The 27,984-nt window shown below is 40.0% G+C and overlaps 2 protein-coding genes across 16 annotated transcripts in view; both read right to left on the bottom strand.

Moving 5' to 3' along the window:
• ODAD2 (outer dynein arm docking complex subunit 2) overlaps positions 1–18,679 on the bottom strand; it is a 92,097-nt gene extending 73,418 nt beyond the window's left edge. The window contains exons 1-3 of one of the 4 annotated variants that reach the window (XM_053409643.1): positions 18,320–18,679; positions 2,265–2,516; positions 177–334 (exon numbers count right to left, since the gene is read on the bottom strand). In XM_053409643.1, coding sequence (XP_053265618.1) covers positions 177–334; positions 2,265–2,488 — 382 coding nt within the window. In that variant the 5' untranslated portion in view covers positions 2,489–2,516; positions 18,320–18,679. The other 3 variants (XM_053409645.1, XM_053409642.1, XM_053409641.1) reach the window with 3 other exon arrangements.
• A 5,850-nt stretch (positions 18,680–24,529) lies between these two features.
• The window catches only part of MPP7 (MAGUK p55 scaffold protein 7), a 98,600-nt gene continuing 95,145 nt past the window's right edge, over positions 24,530–27,984 (bottom strand). For all 12 annotated transcript variants that reach the window (XM_053410600.1, XM_053410601.1, XM_053410604.1 and 9 more), the window contains one exon: positions 24,530–27,161. In XM_053410600.1, coding sequence (XP_053266575.1) covers positions 26,982–27,161 — 180 coding nt within the window. In that variant the 3' untranslated portion in view covers positions 24,530–26,981. The remainder of the gene's footprint in view (positions 27,162–27,984) is intronic.

The raw sequence follows: 27,984 nt of genomic DNA, 5'->3' as shown, positions 1-27,984 counted from the left end.
AAAATAGTTTTTGACTTTACAAAGATAACTATGGGATTCCCCTCACAGTTAGTCCTTGTCATACTTTATATTCTTTTTAAGGCAGGAAAAAGGCAAAACATGGATGGGGTCAAAAAAGCTGCATCCCTGTATGGTTGAGAAGCTTCCAGTTGTGTGGGCAAATAAGTCTTGAATACCTTCAAGGCATGCACGAGTTTCTTTTAGGCATTTTTCTCCAGCGACATGTAGCAAACGAGACAGTTGCGCAAAACTGCGAACGCTGATAGTTGATCCTTTGAGCAGGAGCAATGGCTGCCCATCTTTGTCTAATTCTTGAGACTTAGCTGTTTTTTCACTGGTAGAATAAAACAACAACTTAATATGCAAGAATTCACAACAACTGGATTTTTTTTTAACAGACCACACCTATGAAAACAATTTTATAATAAAGCATACATAGCATTGGAAAAAATTGCGAGAGAGACCTAAAGTTGTGATATGAACAACAGGGAAAAGTGACATTGCAAAGATTAAAACTTCTGCCCACCCCAGTTCACCTTCACACAATCCATGTAGGTTGAAGGTGGGCTTCCTATGTGATAGCACATCTCCTTCCAGTCTACGAGAATATTTCCAGAGACAATGTCAGCTTTAATCATATGTTTGTAAATTGCTGAGATGTTACAGGTATTCACTTAGCAGTTGTAATACAGCAATTGCTAGTAAAATACTCACCATTATGATTGTGGGGAAGGGGGAACATAAGAGAGGACTCATGTATTGACACTTGGAAGCACAATGTATCTGTGTCTGGTATATTATCTGAAGAGGGTTATATGGAGGCCTCCCAGGGACATGCTCTGTCCTCATCTCAAATGCACAACACTTCACTTTTCCCATGGGAGTGAGACCAGGTTTCAAATCCCCACTTGGCCCCTGGGTGACCTGGGGCCAGTCAGTGGCTCTTGGCCTAACTAACCTATCTCACAAGGTTGTGGGGATTAAATGATGATGAGCAGAAAACTATGTATGGCACCTTGAAATTCTTGGAGAAAAAGGTGGGCTATAAATACAATCAATAAGTAAGATGCCTAGTCACTTATATCAGAGATGACAGAAGAGATTTGCTAGGGAATACCTTAAGGGCAGTGGGTGGTGCTGTGGTCTAAACCACAGAGCCTAAGGTTTGCTGATCAGAAGGTTGGCGGTTCAAATCCTCGCAACGGGGTGAGCTCCCATTACTCGGTCCCTGCTCCTGCCTACCTAGCAGTTCAAAAGCACGTCAAAGTGCAAGTAGATAAATAGGTACCGCTCTGGCAGGAAGGTAAACAGCGTTTCCGTGCGCTGCTCTGGTTCGCCAGAAGCGGCTTAGTCATGCTGGCCACATGACCCGGAAGCTGTACCCCGGCTCCCTCGGCCAATAAAGCGAGATGAGCGCTGCAACCCCAGAGTCGGCCATGACTGGACCTAATGGTCAGGGGTCCCTTTACCTTTACCTTAAGGGCAAAGGTTAAATGTGCATCTTGCCCCATTCCCCGTGATCCCTGTTTCCTAGGAGGTGTATGTTTTCCCTTTCCTAGCGGTCTTGTACATTCCAGTTGACTTTTCCACAGAATGTAATGGGAATGAAACCCACTGTTATCTGCATAATTTGGCTAGTCCGGCCTGGGTTGCACCTCTTCTTCTTTCTACCATAGAAGTCTACCAAGGAACTGTGGTTTACTGTGACATACAAGCCAGGCCACTGCATCTCCTGGATGTACTGCACACAATACAAAAATTGCAAGAGTGATGCAAGTTGTTTAAAAAGAATGTAGTAGGAGTATTCAAGAGGCAGAGGGATTAAAACTTGCTTCGGACAATGCTTTCTACCCTTCAGATACCTATGGGTACAACAGAGCCAAAGTTAAGATTTGTGTTCTATTGCATCAATGACAGACAAAGTGCTTAACTTTGGGTGGAATATCCCCTTTGCTATTACTACAAGAATTGGTGAGCTTTTGTCACCATGAATCTATGCACAGGCTTGTGAAATCTATTGAATTCCGGATGGTGTGAAAATGTAAGTGCAAAGGAATAGAAGGAGGCTCCAAAGGGGTGGAATGGGAAGTTACAAATCACAACATAATGTTTTCCATTCTGCCTACTTCCTACAGTATCTATACACAGAAAGCAAGAAATGTTGTTATGTGATAAAGGAGTGATAAAGAACAATAACCTTAATAGGCAGGCTTCACTTTTTATACTTACATTATTTCAGAAATGGTCATTGACCTTGGTCTTACCTGACTTCATAGCCTGACTCAAACATTGAAGGCTCTAGTTTTGTCTGCCATTCAAGTGGTTCCTTAAAGACAAAGGCAGCTTCTTGAGGATGTTTGTTGCTAAAGCTTTCTGTAAATTTAATGATTTCATTCAAAAGTGATTCATTCAGTGGTGTGATTTCCAATGTTCCTTTTCCAGAACCAGCGGCAGTCCACTGAGCTGCTCTTGTCAATGCTACTCCCATGGCGTAGGCTCATTCCAGTGTCCTTTCCCTTCATGAAAGGAATATAGAAAACAAAAACTTAGCAATATATTTTGTATATAGAACTACACCATGGTCCAATGAAGATAGATTTTGCTGTTGCAGCAAAAATGCAAGGTAAGGTGGCACGTCTAAAGACAGGGGGGACAAAGCCATGCCCATCTCCTGTCATGCAATCCTCTCAAAACCGCTTACTACTAGATTTTATAAATGCAGTAATCCCTACTCCTGCAGAATCCCAGCACACTCTGTAAAGGGTATTGATAGCTGTACGAGAGAATTTTAGCCTGTACAGCTTTTCTCAGCTGCACTTGTACACATTTTACCTGGCTCAATTTCCTCTTCTCCGCAGTTTTTAAACACACAGGTGTACTCTCTTTTGCACCTAATGCACAGTATGCCATTACCACACAAAAGCAGTGAGGCTGGTTACTGATAGGCTTGCCATATGTCAGGAAAATTCCTGACATGTCCCAGCTTTCGGGTGTAAAAATGGTGTCAGGAAGGAACATTGCCAAATCTGCAAAATGTCAGAGAAAACCCCGAATGTATGGCAATGCAATAGAAAAAGCAGTGGAAACAGCTCCAAAACCTCCCCTATTTGGGGGGAGCAACTTTGCGGGTGTCAGGAATTTTACTTTTTGAAATATGGCAACCCAAGTTACTGAACTTCAGGTTGAGCTGGGAACTGAACGCGAGTCTTCCCATTCTAAAGCTTTTTTAAAAAGGTAAGAAAACCCAGCACTTGTTATAGCAAAGTACAATCAACCATGGACTTGGGAACTGATAACGAAAGTGGGCAAAATGTAAGTCACCACCACACACACAAAAAACCATTTGTAGGGGGTTCCTTCTCCAAATTATCCAAAAACTTAATCTTCAACTAGTGGTTCAGGAACTACTGCTGGGTCACAACTGGCCGAAGACTGGCTCATAACAAGCACACCACCTCTCCAGAATAAATAGCAAATAAAGTGTAATTAAGAAGTGGATCCCGAAACACACGTTGTGTTTGGGCAAAAGCTCTCTCCTGGGTCTGAAAAGGCTGAAAAGACTGCTCTAAATACCAGCCAATCTCTTTAGGACAGTCAAGGATCAGCATTCAGAAAAGAAGCTTTGTAATGATATATATAAAACCATAATGAGCAAGACGAGAGAGTGGACTAGTAACAACAAAATCACTAGCAGTAACCTAGAATGTCGTTCTCTACACCTGTTGCTTCATAGCATGATGCAGTTGCTGGCAATTTCATGGCTACGGTTTCCTGGTTTAGCTAAAAGGACAGGGGATGATGATGGGTGCAAGAGCCCAGTTGCGAGACGGGCGCCTACTAAGCATCCTCCCCAAACACACACCTGTCACTGGCTGAGGAAAAGGGGGTGCTGAGCAGGCCCCCGCTTGGATACCTTCAGGAAGATGAGGAACAGCTATATAAATGCACACACACAAGTATCTGTGGCCACGCAGTCCCGGTTCTCCTTATCCCGGGCTGAGCTAGATCCGCGGAGGCCCCTCGGGGACAGCAGTCAGGCGACCTGGACCAGAAACAAGGCGGGGGCACCAAGCCCGAGGCTCCTTCGCCGCCCTTCGTTTCCCGTCCGACCGAGCCGAGCCGCTTCCGGATTCTTCCTCTGCGACCCTCGCAGGTGCCGCCGCCGCCGCCGGAGAACAAGCGCGGCGTGGTTGCCATGGAGACCGGAGGGACCAGAGGCCTCCTGTTGCTAGGAGACTCCCGTCAACAAAGGCAGGCGCCTCCTTCATCGCCATTCCTCGGCGGGGGAGTTCCTCCCGAAGGGGAGGGACGCATCTGTGGCAAACGTGGGGGTCCCTTTCCTCGACTGGCTGCCCGAGACGTCAATCGTCGCGCCGACCACCCTCCCCGCCAACCACGCGGCGCGCGCACACACACCCTCTGTACTGCAGGGAATCTCAAGGCCGTGTTTTATTTCTGTGCCTTTTTTCTTGTTGCTGTTGTTAAATGACTGGGGATCATTCAGAAGCCCTTGCCGCAGGTCCTCCAAGATCTGCCAGGGCATGCTTGGTCTTTCTTTTGCCTAAATACCTGTGTAAGGATGAACACTTGGCTAACACCTAAAATGATTGCTTAAAAAGTCAATCATCACTGGTGGTGCGTTTTTGAATACATAGTTTTATTCTCTCCCGCACCCCCTGCCAAAAAAGGAGAACGTAATTACAAACCGAAATGGAACTATAAAAGTTACAGCAACAGCAACCATAAAATTAACTCCCAAGTCCCAGAGTTTCAAAGACTGAAGTACAACAGCAGGGATATTTTTCACCATGCATTGTCCCAATAAGAATATTTGCCCTTTATAACATTTAAATGCTTTTTTACTATTCAGATTCAGGCTATTCATATTTGGGTGGGGAAAACATCAGTGCATATATTGTTCTTTTCAGGTATACAAAAGCGACAGTGAAATTGGGATTAAACAAAATGGATTTGGGGGATCCTCTCCAATACTGTTATAGAGCTGTGAGGTTCAGTTTTGCAGAACGAGGGATGTTTAAGCAAGTCAAGCTAAGTGAAGAAGCTTAGCCTGGCATACTCTGTTTTGTTGGGGAAATGGGCCTTTGCATAAGTAAAGAGTTTATCTTGTGCAAATGATATGTTGCTGCAGAAGCAAATGGACAGAGACCTTTCTGGATGGGGTTTCTTTTTCCTTCCCCTGTCTGGATGTGATGTGATCAATGTGTCAGCCAGGCTGTCTTGAAACAGCACAGAGACCTGACTTGCTCTGCATAAATATCCAATGCTAGGGCATGGGAGGGATGGTTCTCGTAGAAAGCTAATGTGCTCAGCCTGTGTATGTGTGTAAATAAACATTATGTCATAAAAATACTACCAGTCTCATTTATCTTCATTCCAAGAGAACCAACACCAAGGTATGTGCTGGGATCACTGAAACTTCACACTGCTCAGGAGTGTGTAACAAGGGGGAAACGACACAACAGAACAAACACATGATAGTGTAAGAGAAGCAATCTATTTACATATTGTGAGACTGATTACCTGTGTGAGCACAAAAAACAAAAAGTAGCCATTAATAAAACACAAAAACTTAATAAAAAAGACTAATTTGTATTGTGCATGATCTCTCTCTCATTTGGAGATTTAATACAGTATAGAGAAGGAATGAAAACCAAGTGGTAATAATAGAAAATTGCTTCTCTTCACTTTGAGTTGCTTAGACTTGGCAGGAAAGCTGCTTCAGAATCATACCCCTCTAGTCTCTGAGCTGTTTGCATAATTTTGCCCATGTAATGTTTGCTGTGAGATGCAAATGGAAGATACAGACATTGTAGGAGACCAAGGGATTGTTTTGACCAATTTAGTGTAATAAGACCAGTGCAGGACCTTTTCACTACATTTATATGAAATTAAATTTGTATTACCTTATGCCACTGGATACTCCCGCCAGGCATGAAACGATTTCTTATCTGTTTATACCTTTTACTACATTCTTTGTAGCATCATGGAGGCTATGTTCTAATGGCTAAGCAATTTGTCGATATCTGCAAGCCTCAGGAAAAGGGTTTCCAATTTTCAAGAAATGCACTTTCCATCTGAAGAGTTTGTACTGTCTGCATAAGATCCATTATCTAAGGAATGACTGAAATATCCCAATAGTTGTATACCAGGTGTATAAATGTAGGTGCCTGAGTAATTTTCCAATTTGGACTATATGTAACTTTGGTGCTATTAACAAAATTAAAAGTTCTTTAAAAGTATAACATTCAGTATCTTTCAAACCCTATTCAAAAAGATGTGGGGCCTAGGGGAATATCATGGCCTTTGATATTTTTAATCCACTCCTATACTTTTTTTTGCCAAAATCCTTGAATTTATTTAAAAGACCACCATATATGCTTAAAGGAGCCTCCCTTCCCACATTATTTCCAACAGGCCCTATTACTCTTTTTACATATGTATTGAATGTGCACAGATGTTACATACCACCTGCTCAAAATCTTATAAATTAACTTCCCTCAGAGAAGCACTTAAATGGGTTTGTTTTTGTACCATATATCTGCCCAATCCTCCTCAGTTATTTCCATCTCCAAATCCTTCTCCAAGCTTAACATATGTTGTTTTCTTTTCTTTTTTAAAGTGCTTTGCAAAAAAACACTTGTTCAATTCTGAAACCAAACCCTTCAAATCTACTTAGCAGCCCCCAACAAGTGCTCAGACCTAGTCAAATATCTACTTGACTTCATTTTTACAAAGTGCTTCTTCACTGGCAGGCACTGGGAAAATGAAGCTTGATATGTTTTACCATACATGATTATTTCTCATAAATCGATTGATAATATATAAAAATGTATCTAACCCACATCTGTTCCAAAACTTGTAAAAATTCTTTCTTGAGAAATTCTGGACACCTACATAGATTTGCCCCCTAGGCATATTTTGTTTATATCCACAAGCTGATGATATAAGCTTGTATCTTTTCTTTGTACGAGCAAACATAGCGAGAGTTGTTCTTTATTTCCCTCAAAATCCCTTCAGTGCTTGTCAGTATGAGTGTTCACCCAGACAAAATTTGCCTTGATATAGTCAGATGAATAATTGGCTTGCCAGCTCCCCTGTTTCCATTGGGTATGGTAACCCTATCCCCGATTTATGTCTGTTGTCCAGATTTTAAAATAGCCAGAGATACGTACACAATAATCACAGAAGCACATTCAGTTTGTTCTGCAGCCAAGTTGTCAGTTCTTTTCTGTTCACTGCCTCAGCTGGTCACCTTTCATTATCCATGGAGAAATTTGGCTATGAAAGACCATTGGCAAAATAGGGTGTATCATTTCAGGAGGTGAAATTTAATTTTTGCAAATTTCTTCAGGGAGGAGTCTTAAAAATATGTTTTGGGTGTGAGGAATTCAAAACTGCTATTATTTTTGTGATTGGACAACATTTAGCTTGGTAAATCTACGTTTGGTTAAAAAGCACATTAACTACTCTCGGAAAACCAAAGAATTTTAATTTTAGCTTCTGAACATATCAGGTAATACTAAATAACACTAAACAACAACAACAACAAAATTTCAAGTACTTGGCAATCATTTTTGATGGTTTCCAAGCAATTTTACACACATTTTACTTACCAAGCAAAACAAAATTATATTAATTTAACCCAAATATCTTTTGAATTCCTAAGTCATGTTACAAGTTTTTAGCACCCTTCATTTTTTAAAGTTGAAACATTCTATATTATTGATTATTATTATTATTATTTAGTATTATCTGACATTTTCAGAAGGTAAAATTAGAATTCTTTGGTTTTCCAGGAGTAGTTTATGTGCTTTTTAACCAAATATGCCTTAATACGACAATAAATCAGTCAGCCTCTAAAGTGCCACAGTGCTTTTTCTAATGAAATCTGTTATACTACTCACTATGCTCTGAAGATGACACGGTTATTGGCATTTAATTTACCAGTATATAGGGCATGGCTGAATTCACAGGAATGCTAGACTTAACATTATTAAAAAGTGAAGAGACGGCAGTTCTTTTCCCTACTAGGTTAAAAAATATCAATTAGCATCATGGGGCTTAAGTAAACAACTTCTTGCTGGCTCATAATCTGTTTATGAGTCAAGTTGTGCTTGGAGGCTCTTAACTTAGAACCAGAGGCAAGTTTGTATATTTTTCTTTGAGGCATCCAGGCAGTGGAACACCACAAGTTATAACCTGTTTTTAAAACAGCTCGCATGGAGCCATAAACCTCAGATGTTGTAGGTCAACTGGTGTGGTCCACTGACTTCAGTCTGCGCAGATCTTCACAGCCCTACAGTCACTGCACAAGTTATGGTCTTTCAGGCAAAATTCCCCACACCTGGTAAATGCAAATGAAAACTTTTTAAAAGGTTTCCTAAACCAAAAAGGAAACATTCTTAGAACACATTAACAATTCAAATGCTGCATGAATGTAATAATATGACATACTTTATCCAAGCTTATGCTTGGTTGAGGTCAATTATTTTCAGAGACAGCCACAATGTTTTTAAGATATTCCACCAGAGGAATGGGTTTTGTGGATTTTGGGGACATGCGGAAGCATTGATTGTGTGAACTGGCACCTGACATGATCACACAAAGTGTTAAGTTGTGGGTGAACATATCACACGACACAGCGATTCTTCAAACAGCTCTTGTTTATTCACAGGCCAGAACAGAACTGAAGGGTTCGGTCAGCCTGCTTATATAGAGCTCCAGTACAATGTAACTGTAACAATTTTCTAAAACTATCCAATCACTGAACATCACTTTCGATCCCTTATTTGCATAACTATCTACAGTATCCCCCTGCTGGCCCAGGGTAAGAACTTCAGTACACAACACCAATAGCAGCAGCCACATGACCCCACCACCTGAGCCCATCATACCTCTGCCTTTTCCCAGAGGAATAAAGACCACTGGCTGCAGGAGCTGACCATTCAAGGTGCCCATTTTTTGTACCCACTGCCATTTATAGAGAAACAGGCTAGGAAATAGTTGGGTAATATTTCTAAGAAATATTAACATCTCAACATTCATCATTACACAAATGCAGGAAATAAGTGATTAAGCATTGCCTCTCAAAGCAACTTAAAACTCCAGCGTATTGTGTGGAAATAAAACCCTCATGGGATATTTCAGGCTTCCAAATGCTCATTCCTTACAGCATCATTCACCTCCGGCCCTAATTTTGGCCTTTGAGTTGGCAAGGAGCATATTCTCCAGGAAGAGATTCCCCTTCTTTATCCCTAAAATCCTCATGGGTTTCCCCCCATATAACAGCGTGGACCTTGTGTCTCATCTCCCCCTATCTTTTGCTCCAGCTGTGGTCAATTAGAAAAGCTGATTACTGGCCTCATGGAGGGCCCCACACTCTCGCCGATTCTCAAGAGGTCATCTTGAAGCCAAACTGTTACACCGAGTTAATCAGCGGCAAATTACTGTCTGTCAGAGAACCAGCAATATGTCTTTTTGCTAGACATTCTTCCCCCGCCCCCAGTCTGTATACTGCATGTATTGAAAGCACTATAATGCCAAGAAATATTCTATATTGTTGACCTTCAAGAAGCCAGCAGTGAAAATAGTTATCTGTTTTTGAAATCAAAGCCAGCTTTGTATAATTGGCTAGGTCGAGTCTATGGTTGTACGGAAACCATATCAAATTAAAGAACACAGACAGAAGATAGTGGCTTGCCAATTTGCCCCAATCAGATAAATATGACAAAAAAATGGAGTAGATGCAAACTACATTGTTTGAAACTTTGAGATTGTTGAACACTCAACTCATCCCTTTTGCCTCGCTTAACTGCTTACATGCTGTGGAATGGTTTGTGACCATTCTGGTTGCTGCATTAAAAAAATAATCGCCTGTGTTGGTCTTTTGTTTTTGTTTTGCTTTGGTTCTTGTCTGTTTTTTGTAAGTCTTGGCGGTTTTAAATTTGGAGGTTTAAGTACATTATGTTGGTATGGGAAACTGTCATGTGATGGGCCAATGGCCGTAATAAAGATCAATACAATACCTTGAGCCAGATGGGGCTGTTAGTGGTGAGAATTAACATAGGAAAGAGCCTTGCTGGATCAAATCTCCATCCAGCCCAGCATTTTTGTTCTCTGAACCACCTGCCCCTAGAAAGCCAACAAGCTGGGCAGGAAGACAGTAGTCCTCATCCACTAACAGGGATCCATTGGCATGCTGCATTTGAATCTGGATATTCCTTATACACATCCTGACTGCTAGTCATTCTGTCCTCAAGGAATTTATTCAGTCCCATTTTAAAGTAATTTTCAAGTACTGTATTTTTCCATGTATAAGACAAGGCTTTTTTTCTTAGAATTTCATGTTAAAATATGTGGGTCGTCTTATACACGGATAGTGCATAGTGGGGACGTGTTATTGGTTGCTGCCGGGAGCTGGAGATTGTCAGTGGCTATTGGGCGTGTTATTGGTGGTTGCGGAAAGGGCTGGGCTTGATTGGCTGTCGCTGCAGCAATTAGGCAGGCGATCGGCGGCTTCTGCCAGTAGGGGGACAGTCAATAGATGGCTTTTGCAACGCTAGTGGCAGCGTAGGTCAGGCATTTTATTAATTTGGAGTCCCCCCCCAAAGGGGGCGTCTTGTACATGGGGGCGTGTTATACATGGAAAAATACGGTAATTTCATCACCACAAAAGGATGGCAGCAAATTGGTAGGTACTTCTTACTTACTTATTGCAATTACACTACAGCCCACCTAAAAAAAAACAACCGCCAATTAAAAAACAACAACCCTGATATATCCCACCTTTCAGGGTACCAGTTCTTTCAAGGCAGCTTACAAGTTACAAAAAAAACCCACAGCATTTTAAAATCCATGGGCCAACAATACAAATATATAACACAGGATCTTTCCCCCAGGACAGTAGACAGGGCAGTGTTAGATTGGCTAAGGTGAATAGATGCATGACTGTACAGTGTATGACTGGGTTGTGTGACTTGGAAGAGATTAGTACATGAATGGGGAGAGGGAGGGACACATAAATAGGGTGGCTGAATGGGAAAGCTGGTTGAGTTTGAACATACCAGTGAATGGGGAGTAGATGTTAAAACACTATTTCAAATCAAACGTTCAGCCAGTGTCAACAACTTACCACTATGAAATAGAGAGAGCCTCAAATCTGGAACATTATGCCTATAAATTCCTTGTTCACTGCAATAAAACAGGTAATATCTATCCTTGATGTAACTGTCATATAAATACGGTCTGTTGATTTTAAGCACCTGAGATGTTTCTGCCGACATTATTAGAATCAGAGTCTTTTTAAAACACAGACAGACACATTCTTTTCACAATGGCAACACTACTCATTAATTTTTTCTCAGTCACCTTTATCAGTCAGTGATGAAGCATAGCCACTGGTGCATGTGTGTGTTGGCGTGTGTGTGTATAAATACATTGTTTCTTTAATAAAGTGAGCTACACCAATAAATCATCATGGAAGCCAGATTGGATTGAACAGGTATTTTTGAGCTCATTTTTCATCATTAACATGGCATACAGGTAGCAGTGTTATGCACAAATCAGAGCAACTGTGCACATAGATTTTAGGGAGAGACTAGGTGATGTAGTTAATTACACAACTTCCACCGCTTCCCTTGCCAATATGCAAATAACTGTAGCACTTTAAAAACACTGCTTGAGAGAAGAATGGGGAAGGAAGCAAGACTGGGAGAAGGGGCTGCTGAGGAGGCTCTAAACATCCCAGCTATTACATAAGAACAGAAATAGAGTAATGCTGGATCAGACCAAAGGTCCAGGTATTTTGTTTTCCAAAGTGGGTAGCTGTATGGTTCTGGAAACCCCCCAAGCAGGGCATAAGGCTGGATGCTCTCCTACGATGTGGCTTTCTAGCAAGCTTTGCACTGCCTCTGAACATGAAGGCTCCATTTTGTTTTCATTACTAAATAACAAATAGACTTGTTATCCATGGACTTGCTTAAATCTCCTTTAAAGGAGTCAGCGCCATATCCTGCAGCAGTGAATTCTATACATCAGCTGGATTGTATCTTGTCTGTCCTGAATCTACAGCAATCAGCTTCATTCGGTAAACCCCAGATTTTCATATTGCAGGAAAGAAATTAAAATTTTTTTTTTCTCTCTCTCCACTTTCTCTACACCATACATACTTTCATAAACCTTATTTGTGTTTTCCCCCTTAGTCATCCTTTTCTTAAAAGCCACAAACACTTTAGCCATTAGGTCTTGTGTTCCAAGTACCACCAGGATCTTACACCACAATATCGAGTATTATGAAAAACAAAGTATTCTTGGCCAGTTGTGACAAATTTAGCAGGTAAACATTAAAACGCTACAAAAAAAGAAGAATCCAAGATCCTGCTTCAATAGTATAAGAGAGGGAAAGTATAAAAGCATTTCTCATGTATTCAAATATAGTATTTCCAGAACTTGAAAACAAGTTTCAACATCTGGATGCACCTCAGAGACTATTGCAAGTTCACACCACAATAAATTGGTCAATCAACTGTCTTTTTCATTAAATGCGAGGTAGACAGAGACTGGCATGGAAAGCTTTCTTGTATACTAATAGCAAACTAATAGGTATGGGTCCTTGTGTAGCCAAAGCAGCAACATCCACACATAAGAAGAAGCAGGTTATCGGCAGGCTTAGGGGAAGCTCAAGGTTTGCAGAACTACAAAAAAATATTTAGGGGGGAAATGCCCACGGAAAACTCAGCATGCTAAGTGGTCATAGAATGCTGAGTGCTGGGTGGGGATGGGGAAATGTGGGGGGCTGAAATGGCTGTCAGGAATGCTGAACAGGATCACTCGCCCCACACTGCAAGACTTTGTTGTAGGTCCCACTTGAATTCTATTTACACACACGCTTAATTGGCAATTTGTGCATGCATTCATAATGTCTACTTTGCGAAAGCAAATGTCTCTGAAAACTCATGCCACAATAGACTAGAAAGTCTCTGAAGTGCTGCAACACTCTGAAGTTTTGGGTGTTACTACAATGGCCACTCATCTAGGCAACAGAAATAATCAATGGGATACCACCTTAGTAGCCACAGTCATTTTTTAAAATATAATTTTATTTATAATTTTCATTTACAACAATTATTCAACAAACATTCTAACATTTCAAATTTTGACTCCCTTCCCACTCTTTCTGCGGTTCTTTACATTTACGGTACTTTCATCATTTCCTGCATACTCCAAATTATCTTAACTTATCCTTTTCTTCATCTGTTCTCATGTACATCTCATATACATTTCTTTTAAAACTGCAGGTTTTTACAACAATCCTGCCAATGTCTTGATCTGTTTAAAATTTGTTTGTAAATACTCAAGAAAACATTTCCATTCCTTTCTAAAAAGTTTGTTGTCTTGATTTCTGATTCTTTTGGTAAGTTTCACCACAGTCATTAGACAAACTCTGATTTGCCTTTTATTCTGTATGAAGATACCAAGGTAGTGCTGTCATTTTGCAAAGCTGATGAAGAAAGGTGGAACAGCTATTTATAAATGTAATCAGGCATGGGACATTCCTCATAACAAGAAAAAAGTGTCAACTGAGCACATGTCATGAGATTGACTATGAGACTGGGAAAGCATGTATTTACAAGCTTCAGCTGATATTTTCCAGATAGAGACAGTATTTTCTGTTCCTTGAAAATTGACTTATTTCCAGTTTTTGACTTTGTAAGTTATTTATTAGGAACAGTCAAGATTACTTCCAAAACCAGCATCTTTCAGAACTATCCAAGCAGTCTTTAGCAACTGCATCCTTGACCATTATGGCATTTGGAATAAATAAGTAAATCCCTGTTTACTTTTTGATTAGGTGAACACATGCTACAGGTCAGATGACCTGGACTGGAACATGGTTTAAGGGCTGAACAACAGACAGCTCAAGGTATCAGTTGTGAATTCAAGGGAGGGGGGGAATGAAGTCTTTTCCGATGGGATTCAACATGATGGGGAGAAAGTATGTGATTTTCAGAAGAGGCTGTCTGGCCAAGAGATGATGCTTTCAGCAATCTTCAAGAAGAATAAAGGCTGCCTAAAGTGAGACAAGATATTTGGGATAATAAATTGAGGATTAATAATATTCAGGCAGTTGCTTTTCTTCACAATGACAGGGAATGAGATTTTGCAGGACACTTCTTGAAATGGCTTCCAGATGGGAATGCAGGGCACACTATCCAAGACTTAATGTGATTTAGGGAGAGCTTAACCAATAAAAAAAGGAGGGATAATGCACGTTTCAAAATCAGAATAATATTGTGCTCTTGTTTTCTACCTTCCTCCTTCTGTGGCTTTATTTGCTTTGGCATTATGCAATCTACTGCTTCGGTACATATTTCAAAAAAGGAGAGTGGCTAGAGAGATCAGGTGGAAAAAAATGACCAAAATGGGATTAGTTTTCATTCTTAATGGAGTGATTAGCAGAAACATATCCTTTTATGGTCTTATTGGAACCTATGTGATCATCTCAATATAAACAATCTGTGAATCTCCCCTTTCAGTATTCTGGTTTGTGGCTGTTCTTAAGAGTTACATTGCTTCTCTTGGAGTGGAATGAAACAAGGGATTAAACAAGGAGAAAATCAGGAGCTCCCAGAGACCTTTGGTTAAGCATATGAGCTAAAACCAACATAATTGGCATGCAAAACCTGTTTTTCATATGATCTCTTGGGGTATCTTGTTAACATGCAATGTCAATTATATATTCAAAATATAGTCAAATTGCAGGCTCTGGTCCAGCGTCTTCCCATCCCCGCAACACGGCAGAGGTAGAGATAGATACATCAAACAGATTTATTTTGGACTGGGGCTCAGCCTGAAAGAAGAGAAAATGATAGCATGGAAGTGCCTCTCAACAATTGCAGAGCATGTCTCCCTTACCACTGGGAAGCTGCAGTTATGCTCTGAGTTTCTGAGGAGGCCCTGGGACAGCAGCTTGCTCTGCAAAATGTTGCCGCTTCCGATTGCGCCAAGGCCTTGACTCTCAACAGATATCTATCACCCTGTATCAGCACAGCCATGCTGACTGGGCTGCATGCTCATTACATGTTCAAAACACATTCAAAGCATACTATTCCCCTCAAAAAATTCTGGGCACTGTAGTTTGCTAAGGCTGGCTGGGAATTGTAGCTCTGTGAGGGGTAAACTAGGTAGAGGTAAAGGGACCCCTGACCATTAGATCCAGTTGTGACCGACTCTGGGGTTGCGGCGCTCATCTCGCTTTACTGGCCGAGGGAGCTGGCGTACAGCATGACTAAGCTGCTTCTGGCAAACCAGGGCAGCGCACGGAAATGCAGTTTACCTTCCCGCCGGAGCGGTACCTATTTATCTACTTGCACTTTGACGTGCTTTCGAACTGCTAGGTTGGCAGGAGCAGGGACCGAGCAACGGGAGCTCACCCCGTCGCGGGGATTCGAACCACCGGCCTTCTGATTGGCAAGTCCTAGGCTCAGTGGTTTAACCCACAGTGCCACCCATAATTCTTTTGCTTCAAACATGCTTTGAAATGTGTACTGTGTACAAAACCTCAGGCTGATGGGAGTTGTAGTTTAAACCATCCGGAAGGCACCAGGTTAGGGAAGGCTGCCCTGTTAAACAGAAATAAATATGCACAAATATTCTCAGGCACAATAAAAATGTGTAGCTGCAATGTTGCCTTCCCAGTTTTCCTTCAAGGAGCTCGAGGCAAATGTGCAATTGCAAAGCAGACTGTAACATTTTGCAACTGCAAGATTTTGGTGGTGACAAAAATCAGTCTTTATTTCCACTAAGAAAGCAGGTTCTAAAATAAACTGGACTGGATGCAGCTTGGTTAAATAAGAGCTGCTAAGGGGGGGGGGTCCTGTGCAGTTGTATCTGGTTTCCGTCACCATACTGATCATATTATGTCAGCAGTCAAGTGAAATATAAAGAAATATTATGTTAAAGCCAAGGAACACTTCCCCCAATACTAACCCTCTCACTTGGATGACATATGGATGCTGTTGAAGAAGGAAGTTAAAATGGGGTTACAGGTTTCATTCTACATCCATCTCAATTAGGTGGCCAAATTGCAGAACAAAAGATGCCCTTTTATCAACGCGGTTTATATTGTTTAACCAGAGCACAAGTATGTGTTACAATACGTGTCTTCCTGCATAGTGTACATTCTGATACTCTTCATTCAGCCAATTTTCTGGTATTTTTCTCAAAGTCTCTGCCATGGATATTCCAATCGTCCATATGGGTACATTTACTCTTCGTTTTTTTTCCATTTCCTTTTCTGGTAATAACTATTCTAAATCAAGCTTTTTCGTTGAAAAAACTGGAGCCATTCTAGCCATGCTGAAGGAACCAACGCCTTCCAGGTTTGGTAATTACATATTTTATTGTTGGAAGAAACAAATCGAATGGTTTCCTTTTTCTTCAATTAGGACTTTATGTAGCACTAGAGATTTACTCCCAGACTCTTTCATTGGACGCCCAGTAATGTATTGAAGAATTGGAGATGCATTTATTTTAAAGTTCTTTATTTCTGAATGCTGCTTTTCCAAAAAGTCACGTGATCAGTTCCAGAAAGTTATTTACTCCGATTTGTTTGAAATGGTGGCATTAGAAGCTTAATAGTAAAACTGGATTACATATGTTTTTGCCAGATAGTAACAGTATTCTTTTTATATGCGTAACATCAGGTTTGATTCCCATTGTTGGTACTTTATAGAAAGCAACTGAAAAAGTACAAGGACCTTATGCAATGTGGAGTAAAAGAAATATATAGTTGCTCCAGGCTAATTTCCCATTATGGTGCGCATTGTGATGGCGTTTACTGAATGTTACCACATCAAGCAGTTACTGGAGTTGAATGAGCCATCACAGATCCAATAGCAAAGATCTTCCATCTCCCTGACATGGCTCAGACGAGAGGAAACAGTACACAGAGGCTGATAGACTTATCTTCCTGGCATACTGGGACCAATGGGAAACAAAATCTCTTTTTTTAAGGCCAAATGAAAGGAAACAGACTTTTTCTCACCTTCTTTCCTGTCTGTACAAGCCCAGCAGGCTTGGCAATTGGTGCCCCACCAGCTCCCACCGCTGGCATTGGCTACTAAAAAGAATTAGGAGTGTGCTTTGTCTGGGTTTGTACCAGCTTCCAAATGCACTATTTGGATTATTTTATTTTATTTATTGCATAGTTAACCAAGTACATTGCAGGCAGCTCCCCATTTATGTGAGTTCAAGGCATGCGCATGTGCGCATTGCCACGAACCCAAAAAGGGACGAAAAGAGTGCAAAATTGGCAAAAAATGTGCAAAAACAGTGTCTAGTAATCCCACAAGCTTTGGCAGTGCATTCCCAGGAGCCTTTGCAGTACATTTTAAAGAATGAAATACAGTGTATGATAACAAGCCATGGTTTCCCCTCAATATCTTCAGTCTAAGTGGTTATGGGCTTAATTCCACCTCCTTGTGTGCTCAACAGAACTCTCTCTCTCTCTCTCTCTCTCTCTCTCTCCCTCTCTCTCTCTCTCTCACACACACACACTCACATTGGATATACACAAACATTCTTGCTGTTACTTCTTATTTCCCTGCATCCCCAGCTGATTTTACAAGTATTTGAAGGAACTGTTCATCCTGTTCATACATGATCATAAATGTATTCTTGTTTTGAGGACAGTAACACAATTTAAGACTGTGACACTATTGCCTATTGCATCAGATAAAGACAGAGAGATCTATTTGTGAAGGTGGTACAGGAGGAAGTTAACTGCTTAGTTAAGTAAGTGTAGATTTTTATCCCAGTCTGTATCTGCACTGTACTTGTTGTTGCTTTTTTATTTGGTTTTTATTGTTTATTTGTGCTTTATGGGAAGCTATTTCTGAATCAAATAAATAATGGCTTGGCAATACCTTCACCATGCAATAAAGGCAAAATGAATGCTAAACAAATGTAATAAATTTGTTAATATTTTCCATCTTCAAATCAAATGAAGGTTGGGGATTTTGCTAATTTCAAAACCTTGGCATCGCCCAGAGAACTTGCAGTATTACAGCTGTGCATGGCAAACTGTTCCACATATTTACCATTTTTATGATTAGCTGTTTTTTGGCTTCTTCTTTCTGTGTGTGCCTCTGAATACACTTTCAGTCACAACCTGCCCTTTGTCATCTGACTGTAGCACTAATAACAACATATGGCAGAACAGTCAGACACATCTTCAGGAACTGGGAAGTCTAGGACTTTAGGCAGCCATCGCGTAATCCCACCCTTACCCACTCCTCACCTGGGATTTTCCATTCTCTCAGTCTCACTTCTCTTGCTCCTACTACATAAAGCCATCTTTTCCACAGCACCGGGTCTCTCCTCCCCCTGCCGCTCTTACTGAGATGGTTCTGAAAATGAGGTGCTGGCTTAGGCCTGCAGCAGAATGAGGGAGTCTGAGTGGACTGTGACACTACTGGCAGCATTTTGTGGTGGGCAGGGCGGGAGAGGGGAGGCATTTTTAATATTTCTCCACAAAATGTTCCTGCAAGTGAAACAGCTCACCCTTCAGGGAGAAAGATTATAGCTCAGCCTGCCGCCTGGGAAATATTTGAAATTAAATAACAGGTGGTATTAAAAATATTATATACAGTGTTATATAATACTGCATATATGTGTATATACTGTATATATATGTTTTCAGATGTCTCCGTTGCCGAACGTTTCGGTTTTCGAACGCCGAAAACCCAGAAGTAAATGTTTCCGTTTTTGAAAGCGCCTCAGAAGCCGTTCGACTTCCAAGGCACATTTCTCTATTTTCTAATTGAAGTTGCCAACTGCCCATTGTGCCTCAGTTTTCGAATGTTTCGGAAGTCGAATGGTCTTCCAGAACGGATTACGTTCAAAAAACAATGTACCACTCTATATCTTTCCCAACTTATGGCTGAAGTGGGGCAAGTCCATTCTACACATTCTGTACCACTTTACTGTGTTGTATGCTCATATGAAATGTTTTAAAAAAAATGCTCTCAATCAATTGCTTTAAAAAGTAATAATACATGAATTCAGTGCCAGTCAAATTTCCCAACGATGATGTTGATGCTTCCATTAAGGAGCTATGAGAAAGGGTCACATTATGAGAAATATTCATCCAGCAGTTAAATGATCTTGTGCATAATCATTTGCCTGAGAAGACAGTCATTTGATTTACTTTATGTCAAGGGTAAGGAGGATAGGAATTGAGGGAATGAGCAGCGTCAAAAGGCTCAAGGGATACCCTTTTAGTCAGCTAATATGTAATTCTACCTTTGAATAGGATGACCAAGCCTCCTATTTTACAAAGGGCAGTCCTCTGTTTGAAGGGCTATCATAGGACATTCTGCTGTTTGAAGGAACCCACTGCTTGCAGGGTTCCCCAGTCTATGACCACTTTGAAGATAAATAACTCTTAAGAAGAGAGAGCGGGGCCTTGAGGTGCCAGACTGAGTAGGCACACAGGCCAGCTGGCCCCAGTCTTCCCCACTATGGCGAGATGTATGGTATAGAAAATGGTATGTAAATTCTACCAATTATTTCTAAATCTGCAATTGCACACATCCATTGGCATTTTTATGCAGAGATGTTTTCCCTCTACTTTTTTGGTCACGCATAAGTAGCCAGCCTTAGCTTCAAAAGAGAAAATGTCTGCGAATACAGAGGAAATATCTATTTTAATGCTTTGTTCAAAAGGAGCCTGGACATTTGCAATTCTACTCTGGGTGAAGCGTGCCTTCCTGTTCTGACAGCATATTGTCCCTCGTCCACAAAGTAGCTTTTAGGATTTACAACAAGACGCAGATCCAGACACAACTTCTAAGAGCTGTGTAAATCTTACCGCATTCAGAGGAGCCTGCTGTCAGTTTTGCAGGCTCAGAGTGTTCTTTCTGGTGACATCAATCATGACTCAACCTGGCCACCAGTGCCACAGATGACAAAAGAGACCTATTTTTAAACAGTGACACCGATACAGCGAGGAGAAGCCTGCCTTGGGCCAGAATTATGTCAGCCTTGCTGTGGATATTCAGAAAGCATGTGCTATGTTATTTTGGGAGTATTGTCAGATGGTCTTGTTGTGGTCTCTTAGATTTGTGAAAATGCTCCCCCCCCTCACTTTTTAAGGGAACATTACAAAACTGCTGGGCCAGAGCTGCCATCTTGCATTAGGACCAAGATGTGGGATAGGAAATGGTTCTTCTCACTGTCCTTTAACTCCATCAGAGGCAACTGCTCCCTAGGAAGGACAGTTGGTTTATTCTCTTTGGACTTTGGCAGACACTTGTATGGTACAAAGCCTTAAGACTAAACTAGATGCCACAAACTTCTTCTACAGGTAACATCAAGCCAGTGTTCCTTTTTAAAGCGGAAAGCTACCTCAGGAGAAGGAAGAAAAGATAAGTGGGGATGCACCCCCTTCCTCTCTCCCTACTAGGGGGAATACTATAGGAAGGGACCATTGGTAAGAAATCCTGCATTTAAAGGAGACTGTTGGCCTCTCCATATATTCTGTTTATTGCAGATTCATGATGATTTGATGCTATTGAGCCCGGCCTTGGCTGGGGAGGGCGGGGTATAAATAAAAATTATTATTATTATTATTAGGATGGTCACAGGTAGAGCCTGCTTCCAATTCTGTTTATGTCTGCAAGTTTTGGGGCAGGCACATTGCTTCCCTTCCAACCAGTGCATATCCCAGAACTTCCTGCTGAAAGCCCATCACTTTTTAACACCACAAATGCTCTCATTTAGTTTTGCCCTGCTTTCTTTGAACTATAGCCCTTCGAGAGAGCAATAATGCGGTAGCATTGGGGAAACATCACAAAACAAAGGGCTCGTCCACATTTGTCCTGCGATTTCTAGGTATGGGTTCAAGCGTGTTTTTCCCTTCTCTTTTGCCTTGCTGCTTTCTCTGTCTTGTATACTGCTGAGTTGGAACAATTGGGTTTTCTGCAGATTGACATTTGCTCCAATTCAGCAGTAAACAGTGGGTTTTCTCAAGGAAAGTAATGGGACAAAAGAAAAACGTCTCAGACCTGCACCTAGAAATCACACGGCAAGTGGAAGTGTGGGTGAGCCCAAACTGAAGCAGATTATTGTGTTAAGAACATGTTGCAGAATAAACCACTGCAATAAAAGCACCAGCCTGAAGGAGATGTCAGTTTTCAGCAGTTAGTTTCCCAGATTAAAGCCTTCTCATCATTTGCAACGCCAAGAGTGGGAAAAGCCACCAGTGTTCAAGAAGGAAAAAATATTGCTCTCAGCTGAAGTTTGCTATCTTAAAGAAGAGTTTTCCCTTCTTAACATTTGCTAGCCATAACTGTGTGTTTTAAGGGTTTCACATTTTTAAAGAATCCAGTATAAAATTTTGACATAAATATCTAAAGAACACCTGATGATCTTTTCATCTGCTGTTCTTTGAAGCTATCACACCACACTCCAATACCAAAGATTTACAAGGCCACCTTCACGTTCCTTCTCCCGTCTTATGCCTACATGTGTCTGCTACACTCTGCTGTTCTTCAATATAACAAGGTGTGATATAACAAGCTTACAGGTGTAAGCATGCCACTGAAACTGTTAATGCCACATTTGAAAAAAGCAGATTGCTAACATTTAGGACAACGGCCATTTTACTCAGAGTTAATATCTACACTTATATAGAAGAACTGCATTTTTTAACAAAAATAAAAATGAAAAACTTGCCAGCTGCACAAGAGTTCTGAAGCTTTCATGTCGCAGGAGTCTGTCTTATACATCAGACAAGCATATAAAAGAGGCTTAGGGGGAATTTAACAAAGAAAAAGAATATCCAGGTGGTTTTTAAACTAGAATACAATAAAGGGCTGGGTTTAGAGAAGTGTAAGTAATAAGCAAACAAATTGAGAGGTACAGTAGGAGAAGTAATCTTTAAAAAAAAAGGGAAGAAAAATTGTGTTTTATTTGAAAGCATGGGTGGGAAAGCCCATAAAATCAGCCTGGCCTGCTTTGTCTTCCCTCCCCCCCCCCAAATACATATACACCACACACACCACACACACCAGCTACATGCAGTGCTTTTTTCATGGGGGGGGACACAGGGGTACGCATACCCCTAAACATTTTGTGAATCTAAGTTTGGCCTCATTGAGGGGCAGTATTTCAATATGAGTAGGAAAATGAGTACCCCTAAACCTTTTTTAAAAGAAAAATAACACTGGCTACATGTAATTTCAAAATGTCATTCTATTCGAGTTAGAATGTGTTGTAAAATGTAAGGATTCTGAAGCTAAATTTAAAAATTGAAGCATTTCATTTCATTTTTTGCCTCTTAACTGGTTGGTGATGAGGCCACAGAATAAACTCTTTGAAAGGTAAAGGGACCCCTGACCATTAGGTCCAGTCGTGGACGACTCTGGGGTCCAGTCACCTTTGACTGAACTTAACCATACAGGGGTCCTTTACCTTTGTTTGTTTTTTACCTTACCTAATAATGGCTAAAGGTCACCCAGTGAGTTTCATGATATGAGTGGCCTCATGCTAATAACATTATTGGTGTTATTATTTATTAAATTTATATATTCATCTGAAGATTCCAGGCCATCTCCAAAGATACTAGTTCTCATGAATATGGTGTAAACACTATCATCTATTTCTTACTCATGTCAGACCAGCTCAACCTGGGCAGGAAAATAAAAGATAATTTGGTGCCTCTTGGAGTCCTTTATCCCTTTTGTGTGAGTAAAAATTAGCATGCTGGTAGCTTGGCTGTCACACAGGCAAAAGAATTTCAATTCTTGGCAGGTTCACATTCCTTTGTATCTGGCCTACATAAAGTATTACCAAGTGGGCAAAGAAACCTTTTTAGGTGAACAATTGGATTAATCTCTTGGGGGGGGGATATAATCTAAACCTGAATTTGTAAAGATGTTTTGCAACCTGGGTTCCGTCAGACTCCCAGCTCCAGCAACATAAGGAAAGGCAGTGTTTGGAAATACACAGTTCTAAGCTTCCCGAGATGTGTGAATGTTCCACTTGTGTAGAACATATATCTTTCTCCACCTATAACTTCACTGCTACACTGCACAGGAAAATGCTATACTCATTCAATTAGGCAAGAAAGGAACTCTTGTAGGCATGCTTTTCCAAGGAAACAAAAATATCTACAGTCCTAACTGCAGTTGGAAAAAAGTTTTGTGGGTGCCCACATGCATGCAATTGACTAAGCAGTAAAGTATTTACTTGGAGTAACACACTTGTTAAGTTAGAGTCATTGTGACATAGTAAAAGTTTTGTTTCTATGTCGCAAATTTTTAAAAAAACGTATGTGGATTAGCTCAGTAAATCCATCCTAAGAAGACAACATGCTGACTTAACTAAACACCTTCACAAGAAAATGTGATCATTATCAACATGTACCCAGTTTTAGTCAGTTATCCAAATACATTTTATGTCCCCTTCTAGGATGACAGAAATAATTATCGTATTTGTTTAAAAACCAATAAAAAATGTTGTTCTTGTTTTTTAAAAAAGAAATCACAAAACTGTCACCTATTCTAGAATCTCTAGACACCTTATTGTAAAGGAAAATTTATTCAAAGATTTTCAATTAATTTCAAGGCTCTCTCCACATTCGAACATAGACATTGCTGCCTTAATTATGAAAATCTGCCTTTATGTTTTCTATCTTTAGCCGATTAATCAACTTATTCAAGTATGCAATTCGAATTATTCAAAACACAGTAGCATGCAACAAGGAGAAATACTTTGCACCAATGGCGCATGAATCCAATGCATGCAAGACAAGCTATGGGCTTTCAGGAAGTGGTAGAGAAAAAATGGACTTTAGGGTTCATCTTTAAACTCCTGGAGGTTTTCCAGAAGGAAAGTCTACTCTAAATCAAGTGAAGGCTTCTAAGGTGCAGATGTTTAGAGCTGATTGTGAATATACCATCATAGGGTGTGTGGTGACACCATTATTATGAAAAGCTCCCCAGAATATGCACTATGCAAGGAGAAACTTGCTGGTTTGCTGTTAAACTCACATGTTGTAATATGTTGCTTTTATTTTGTCATTCTATTTTGTCATCACTTGTAAAATGAGGGCAGAACCTTGTGCAATTTGTTTACACAGTCACATCTGAATTAGGGGTCATTTGTATTCTTAATATTTGCTCTGTGTGCAGATGAGGGCAATTACAGGACAAAGAAGAAAATCTTAAATCTCTGGACAAGTTAAATATTTGGGTCCTAAACATAAAAACATATGCTGGGGTACAGGCCCCAGGCATTTCAGAAATGCCTCTGCTGCATTGACCAGTATGCTTCAACAAAATAATTGTTTTCTACAGCAAAATCATGGCTTAAGTTAGCTCGTTAAGTTAGTTCGTTCAGTTATGCTACTTGTTTGAATGTGATAATGGTAACAGGTATGGCAAGCACAATTCAATTGATAGATTTGGGTTCCTTATTTTAAAAAAAGAAGCTTTCCCACAGTACATTTTGTCAATAATTTATTGATTTAAGATTGATAAAGTTGCAATTCAGGCACATCATCTGTAAGTGAACTGATGACAACTTCAAGTATTGCTCTGAATCCAATAGTATAAAAACTTTTAACATTTGCTTTACAATGACAAAACAGCAAAAATACAATAAGGATATTTATATTTAAAACCATGAAACCATTGTACTCAAACCCATGCAGTACAATTTTAAAAGGCTGAAATAAGTCATTTTCACTTTGAGCCAAAAATTGACTTAAGTTTATCTGAACTATATCCATGCTATGTGTATGATCCAAGGCTCCACACAGTTTCAGTGTGCACACATAGAACATGCCGCAGCATTGGAGAGGACAGGCAGCTCCTACTTATGCAAAGCTCCAGAGCTTTTTGGATCATGCTCTTATTAAAACAAAGGTGTCCAAGGTCACTGCAGACTCAGTTGCTGCTTCAAAGCTAGTAAACTCAAAGGATAGTAAATTCTCTCTTGACAAAAAGAACATGGGAAGCTTACAAAGATTAATAGTCTCAATTATTGCCAGTAACAGCACAGTGCCGAAATGCTGTCTTTGGAGTGACAATCAGGATGAAAAGGAGAGTGTTTCCTCCCAAATTGCATTCTGGGATGTCACAACGTTGGAAACCTATATGCCCAATTTTCCCTTGTTTTCAAGAAAAATCTATGGTAAGAATAGTCTCACAAACTATAACTGACAAACAGGACAAATGTATTTCTAAACAAGTGTTTTGATCCTCTCATATACAAAATGTAGATATTGATACCCAGCATTCTTGGCACTGGCTCTTGCAGTATGCACTGAATGTCAAAGACACATAATGCCTGCCAAACAAACAAACAACCACGGTGATTTATTTAAAGCAGTACTGAAACACAGCCGGGAGGGAGGGGATCCAGTTCAGTATTTTTCATGCAATTAATTGGTGCTGAAGTACAACCATAGATCACCAAAAACAGTAAAACCTGAGACACTCAACATTACATGATGGATGTTCAGGGCCAGGCTACATGCGTCACTCTAGCACAAATGTTTCCAAAAGACGATATTTTGGTTGTTGGCACTTCCCTTGTATTACACAATTTTAAAACATGAATGCAATGAACCAAAAAACCAACCATCTATTTAGACTACATTTGCAAAGACCTGGTGGTTTATCTGTATCGAAACTAAAACATTTACATGGAATGTTGAGTTTATAAAGCCAGTGTTTCAAATCACAGACACCTAGGGATCTGTTTAATAAATGATCACATTGACAAGAAATGCAAAAAATTAATATATCCCTTCTCACCCCTTTTCATAAATATATATAGTCTCACTAAATTCTTTTGCCTTTAAGTAAGACAGCTAACCCTTTTATACATTAACATAAAATAACTGGACTTCCTGTTTGCATACTAAGTCTCTGATACATCACTGTCACGTATAAATTGGAAAGGCAAATTCGCTTGAACACAACAAGTATTTCTCTTTTCATCTACTAATAAACTTTGTGTCAAGAGGAAATCAAGAAGCAAAAAAAAATACTTTCTCCATTCCAGAAAACACAGCTCTGGGTCAGTGTAAAATGAGAATGATCCACTAGTTTTAATTACAAATTTTCAAATAAAAAAATAGGTTCTGGGTTTTCTCAAAGGTTGTTTTAGAAAGGTTTATAATTAAAACAATGAAACACTTATATAAATAAAATCCATTTACCCAACTGCCTCTTTCCCAAAGACTAACCCTCCACCCTGTTATCTTTGTTAGAATTACCCCAATCTAAGCTTTGATGCACTGCTTTGAATACTCCCCAAGGGTAATCTACAAATACTCAAGATGCAGAGCAATATTATTGCTTATTGAAAAGATCCAAGAAAGTTTTTCCACCAACATAAATAAAATTTGCTGTTGTGGTAAAAGTCAGTCTGGATGTGGAAGACAATACTCAGCACACACACAAAATTCGGATTGAGCGTAAGCAAGTTCAAATATTTGTATTTTAGTTAAAGAAGTAGTAGCCACTTTTGCATCCCCAGTTTTAAAAATTTCAAGTGCTAACTATTATCCAGGTCTGGAAGTAGCAAAATTGGAAGCTACTTAAACACTGATATCAGACCTTAAGACTTTTTAATATCAATGCTCAGCTTAAAGGATATCTCATACTGGATTGATGAAATGTGGTATCATAATAGCTGAAGATTCACTTCAAAAACCAGTAAAATTGAATCTGGTAAAAAATAAGGCTTCACTGTGATATTCTGCCTCCGAACCCCTATTCCAAACAGGAAGGTTTACACACAGAAAAATAAGATCAACATTCCACTGCACCAAGTTTGTAAATGCACCAGTTTGCCAAAGCTCGAAAAGCTTCCCACCAACAAAATGTCCATTTAGATCCAACTGAGTACCTTATTAAAATATTATGAAACATTTTATTTGTTTAGTGTTATGAATGCACCCAACTGACTGGAACCCAAAAGGTGTCTCGCTCCAGTCTGTCAAAGGTTGTTTTCAGCTCATTGTAAGCTGTAGTAAGATCATCATTTACTATAACTTTGTCAAAAAGGTGGCTGTATTGGCTTTCCATAATTTGTGCTGATTTAAGCATTTCTTGAAAGTCTTCCTCCTAAAAGAAAGAGAAGTAGTCATTCAAAAGCAAAAGCAAAACAAGTTACAAATCTGCCGAACTTGGAGTTAACAAGGAATCAGGTTTTATGGCTTGGTTCCAAGGATCTTGCTGTGTGAGTAGAAGGCATTTCCATTTGTGCGGGGGGAAGCTGCCAATTTCCTGAATCCCCCCGCAAAACTATTCTGAAGAGTCCCCTGACCCTCAGCAGCCACCAGGGTGTGTGTGTGTGGATCTGTGCCCCTCCTGCATAAGTAGACATGCTAGCATACCAGGATTTTGGATCAAAGCCTATGCTTAGCTAATAGTTCATAAAACAGTGAATAAAAATTATATGTTCTTTATTACAAAATTCACACAAGTCTTCGTTTCAAACTACTTTGTTATTGTTTTAAAAACTCTATTTTGCCCAGCAATTTACAAATCCTTCCTCTTTATCCGCATATCAGCATTATTAGTCACTAAATGATAATTAAAGAAATGTCTCTGTGCTAGAAAAAGCACTGGAAAAATGTTTTTAAGCTATTTACATTAATGATGTACTGACCAACTACATTACCTAAGACTCTGCCTGCTATTAGCAAGGGATTTACTAGAACACAGCCTGTATTTTTGAAAGTTTGGTAAAAATCCAAAAGAATCGTTCCTTTCAGATTCCTGGGTCTTACTAGGGCTCATTCAGTAGGTTTTTGCTCATGTTTTTGGAAACATAGAATGTAACTACATAAAATTAAGACAGAAAATCCTAAGAAGAGCAAGTCCCCAGGACTGTGTTATACTTTTACAAATTAAGAAACTATTTTTGTATTTAATAGTCTTGTGA

The sequence above is a fragment of the Podarcis raffonei genome, chromosome 12 (genome assembly GCF_027172205.1).
Source record: "Podarcis raffonei isolate rPodRaf1 chromosome 12, rPodRaf1.pri, whole genome shotgun sequence".
Lineage (NCBI taxonomy): Eukaryota > Metazoa > Chordata > Lepidosauria > Squamata > Lacertidae > Podarcis > Podarcis raffonei.
Note: the sequence above shows the minus strand (reverse complement) of the source record. Positions and strands in the feature narration are given on the sequence as shown.